The sequence below is a fragment of the Chiroxiphia lanceolata genome, chromosome 1 (genome assembly GCF_009829145.1).
Source record: "Chiroxiphia lanceolata isolate bChiLan1 chromosome 1, bChiLan1.pri, whole genome shotgun sequence".
In the NCBI taxonomy this organism is placed as follows: domain Eukaryota; kingdom Metazoa; phylum Chordata; class Aves; order Passeriformes; family Pipridae; genus Chiroxiphia; species Chiroxiphia lanceolata.
Window position 1 is genome coordinate 100,514,989 of NC_045637.1, and position 4,793 is coordinate 100,519,781.

General features: G+C 41.8%; 1 gene segment (V, D, J or C); it reads right to left on the minus strand.

Moving 5' to 3' along the window:
* Positions 1-937: 937 nt before the first annotated feature.
* Positions 938-2,212, minus strand: LOC116785207. The segment is given in 2 exon segments: positions 938-2,042; positions 2,147-2,212. Coding segments are annotated over 2 exon segments (423 nt in total).
* Positions 2,213-4,793: the final 2,581 nt, after the last annotated feature.

Sequence of the window (4,793 nt, forward strand, 5' to 3'; positions counted from 1 at the left end):
TCAGACTTATGTACTGAGCACACACATAAAACCTCAAGTTGTTCAATCTGGCCCATTCCGGGGATGTTGTCCTCTCCTCAGACACCTCAAAACTTCCCAGAAGCGTGTTTCACCAGTCTTTCCTAGAACATTATGAAATCATATAATAATAGAATGTTTTGTGTTGCAAAAGAACTTACAGATCATCTAGTTCCCACCTCGACCCTATGGGCAGGGACGTCACCTAGCTGGATCAGATTGCACAGGACCCCATCCAACCTAGCCTTGAACGCTTCCAAGGGATTTGGCATCCACAGCCTCACCACCCTTTCATTAAAGAACTTCTTCCTAGTATCTGATCTAAAGCTCCCCTCTTTTAGTTAAAAACTATTCTTCCTTGTCCTATCACCATCTACCAGCCCATGTAAAGAATCACTCTCCATATTTTCATAAGCCCCCTTTAAGTACTGCAAGGCTACAATAAAGTCTCCCTGGAGCATTTTATAGCCTGTCACTAGTGGTGTCCCCCAGGGTAAAGTACTGGGCCCAGTATTGTTTAAACTTGTTCATCACTGTCTTGGATGAAGGGACAGAGGCCTCCTCAGCAAGTTCACTGACAGCACAAAGAGGGGAGGAGTCGCTGATACGTAATGATATTTAATGATATCTGTCTATCTATCTATCTGTCTATATTGCTCTTAAAAAGAACATGCAGCTGGTAATTTCACTGTGTGCTGAGGGTTACCAATACATAAAATGCCACATAAACATCCAACTGCACTGACTAGCCATGATCCATTTCTTTTGAAGATCCCTGTGTTCCTTTAACTAACTCTCTCAGGTTATTGCATGAAATAAGGAGTTCCTCTGGCAGTAGTGACCTGACAACAGCGAGGTGGTTGGGCATGTACTGGATGTAAGTGCCTGCCTTCCTTGATAACAGGGCTGTAGGACCAAATAGGAAAAATACAGCTGGTGGCTCTATTGCAAGAGAGTCCCAGTGGCTGTGGCAAAGTCAGGGTGAAGCATGCATTTCCACCAGCCAGCTATTTGCTGCCCCCTGCTTTTTCTTGTACTTTCCCTCATTTCAGAGCGCTGAAAAAATGCCTTGCAAAGACTTTACAGCAGATGGTCCCTTGGATAGCAGCCACCACACATCATACGCTTCTCTGAGAAAAACGTCATATTTTCTGACCCGAAAGAGAGAATCCTCTGGATCGTTTTTAGGCCTTTGTCAATAGCAGTGTTCACAAATAAATCTCATCTCACAGCTAGTACAAAAAATTCATATTGTTCTATTGTCCCTGTGATAAATACATGAATTTGTGTCAGGTCCTGTAGTGCAGACATATCTCTAATGAAAGAACAAAAAAACCACTTGCATGGACATGGGGTTGTGAATACCACTGTGAATACCACATAAGCGAAATTTCACTTTGGCTCTCCTCACAGCTGTCTGGCTTAGCAGTGCTGTGTTACCACTTCCATATCCCTGCTTCAGTTTGCCATTTTCCGTTGTAAAAGGTCTTCGCTATCCTTTCTTGGAACAGTCTTTTCAGGTGTTGCCCAGTGTAACAGATCCTTGCCTATAAGACAGAGTCATTATATCATAAGCATTAAGATGGGAGTGACTACTGATAAGTATCACCCATATATGCAGGGTGGTGATGTTCCTGCATGCTGTCAAACACTGCAGGATCTGATTTCGAAAGCAGAGCAGTCTTTGTGCAGGTCCCCTATGGCTTTCTGCTGCTGTGCATCCCACCTAGCGCAGTAGTAGGTGGCGGAGTCTTGCAGAGTTATTTTGCTCACTGTCAGGGTGCAGATAGATTTGCTGAGATCCTTCTCAATACTAAACTTTCCCTCATCTGACTGGTTTTCGAGGAAAATCCTGGAGGACATGTAGGCAACACGTTCTGGAGCTGCATTGGCCCTCTTTCGGTACCAGTGAATGAAAATGTTACTAAAATCGGAACTGAAGATGTGGCAGTTGATTAGCACTGTTCTGCCTTCTGGCTTTGTGATGGATATGGGGGTTTGCTGCAAGTCTTGTGCAGAGCCACCTGTGGCAAAAAAAGAGAAAAATTAGAGGCATGAAGCTGAGATAACAGAGCATACCCTTTGCCACCAGTGGAAGTGCAGGCAGCAGGATGAGCAGGGCACATACAGGAAAAAACAGCTGCCAGGAAGAAAGCGCTTAGCAACCACATTGTCACTGCTCTCCTTAAGGCTTTCTTACAGGGATAGGGTCAGGGCCAGCCTCTGGAGGGGGTGAAGCAGATCTGAGTGGCAGAAAACCATCCAATGAGGCTGTGCCAGCTGCAAGTGTGTTAAATAATGATGCACACGCCATTTCCTTTGGTTAATGCTTAAACCGAAGAGGAAAAAAATCCTAACCTCACTCTTGTAACAAGAGAACTCACTACTGAGAAAAACTTTTTTTATCTTCTTTTTTTCCACAGAATTTTCAGAATTTCTGGAATTTTCTTGGATGATGAGTAGGGTCACCTTTTTTTCATTCCTTTGCTTGTTTTAGTGTGATCCCTGTTCTCTGAGATGTATTCCCCACATAAGGTACTAGACAGAGATCAGCTTCATTTCTTAACTCTCTTACAGACTGAGCTGATGGAGACTCTAAGTGTAGGATAATTTTTCATCCCAGGACAATACCTCTGAAAATCTTCTTCTAACAATTTGTCCCATTCATTTTGAACCTAGAACATCAAATGTGATCCTGTAATATTGCTTCTACATGAAATCCCTGTTCCTACTGTCAACATTTGGAGTTACCCATTACAGCAAAGAAAGCTCCAGTGTTTTCAAACTTTTACTGATGACTCCAGCAATTAAAAGAACATAATATACATCAAAAGTATGTCTGACCCCCAAATATCTTCCATTACCTGGCCCTGATGCTGCTGGTTCTCACAGTACTGAAAAGGTGGGATTTCTCTCTGCTTACCAGGGCCACTGTCTTCACACTCAGGCTTTTCCCATGGTCTTGGTACCCTTACAGATTTTAGCAGGCAGGAATCTATGTTTAGCTACCTAGCTTAAATGGTGATGTTTTGCAGTATAAATTTATATGACATCTGCATCCCCTCAGAAGTAATGAGCTCAATTTCCTATTCTTACATTCTCAAACCGGCAAGACAGCCTTTTTCAGAATATGCTTTCTATGCATCTCATGTAGTTTACTATCTGATTTTTTAATCAAAATAGTGAACACTCCCCAGGACAAATGCAGCGCATGGGCCTAAGTATTTTTATATCAGCTGGCATTAATCAGACAAACCAGAATCTCTTTAAAAAAAAAGTCAATACGGAGATCTGGAAACCTGCTCATGAACAGTCCTCTTCCACAGCTATCTCCCATCTCCGCTGCTAACTCATCCATTATACATCCAAATGTATGACAGTTTACTGATACTAGTGCTCTTGGGGTTCTCTTTTTTTAAAGCAGAAATCAGTTGCAAGATATAATTTTCCCAGCACCGCAGAGTAATTCCCACACCTCCACACTTCCTATTTCTGTCCCCAAAATTGATTTGAGTTTTACACCAAAAGTCCAAGGAATCTTCTTACATGTCACAGTAGGATTTCAAACACACTCAAGTAACTGGAGACAGTCTACACACAGATATTTGTTTTCAGTCTTGCATTACTCCTAATCAGCTTCTTATGAGCACAAGACTTTCTGCTAAGGAAAGCAACAAACCAATCATTTAAAACCAAACCAAACCAAACCAAACCATAACAAAATTTACTCTTTCTTCCTGCAAACTCCAAATTCTAGTAGGGGCTTCTGTCATATATGATATAAAATCATATAATGTATGGACCTTCACACAGCTCATAGTGTTGAATGACCTATTAGGTACAAGTCTGTCAACAAGCAAGTCTGACTATGAATAGCTTAATCCAGCTCATTGTTGAGAACCAGCACATGGTTTGATGAGAACATTTGAGCCTTTTTTGAGACATCAAGGCTCTAGAACAGGTGGAACTGAATTCAGTGTTAGTAGTTGGTCTAAGTTTAGCTTGGAAACTTTAAGTCAACAGTTTCATAATACTTTCTGCATTAATACATATGATAGGTGTATCACAGGAACTATGACGAAAATGTAAAAGCATTCAAATGCACAGTAATCAATTACAGTGACTAGTAAAAATTTAGGTAGCAAGGATTTCCTTCCAACAGCCTTTTTATAGATGCTTCTATCTTGACAAAATATTTACCTTCAGGGCTGGATTCTTCCTCTGCTCAAAACTTGTTGAGACGACCTGAAAATCACGTCAGCTGCCTTTCACCAAGGTAGTCAGATGGGGAGGTGTGCATTGCAAGGAAGGAACTGTAAAGAAATGCATGAGTGCATTCATCAAATTTTAAGAGACTTTACGCCTATCTGGAACACCACTGCCATCTCACGTAAGTAAGGAATCTACTCCACACCTCAGTCACCCCACCCCATTGCTCTCTGCTGCATTGGAGACACCTGAATGCAGGTTCCCACATTCCCTAGTTCTTCGACTGTGTCTTCTCCCTTCCTCCTTCCTTCCTTCCTTTCTTCCTTCTCTCTTTCTCTTTCTCTCTTTCTCTTTCTCCTTTCTCTTTCTCTTCTCTTTCTCTTTCTCTTTCTCCTCTTTCTCTTTCTCTTTCTCCTTTCTCTTTCTTTCCTTCTCTTTCTCTTTCTTTCTCTCTCTCTCTTTCTCTTTCCTTCTCTCTTTCTTTCTTTCTCTTCGTCCTTTCAATTATCTGTATCTGCTACCATTCAGGTCAATACTCAAGACACAACTGACTTCAGCAGAGCCAG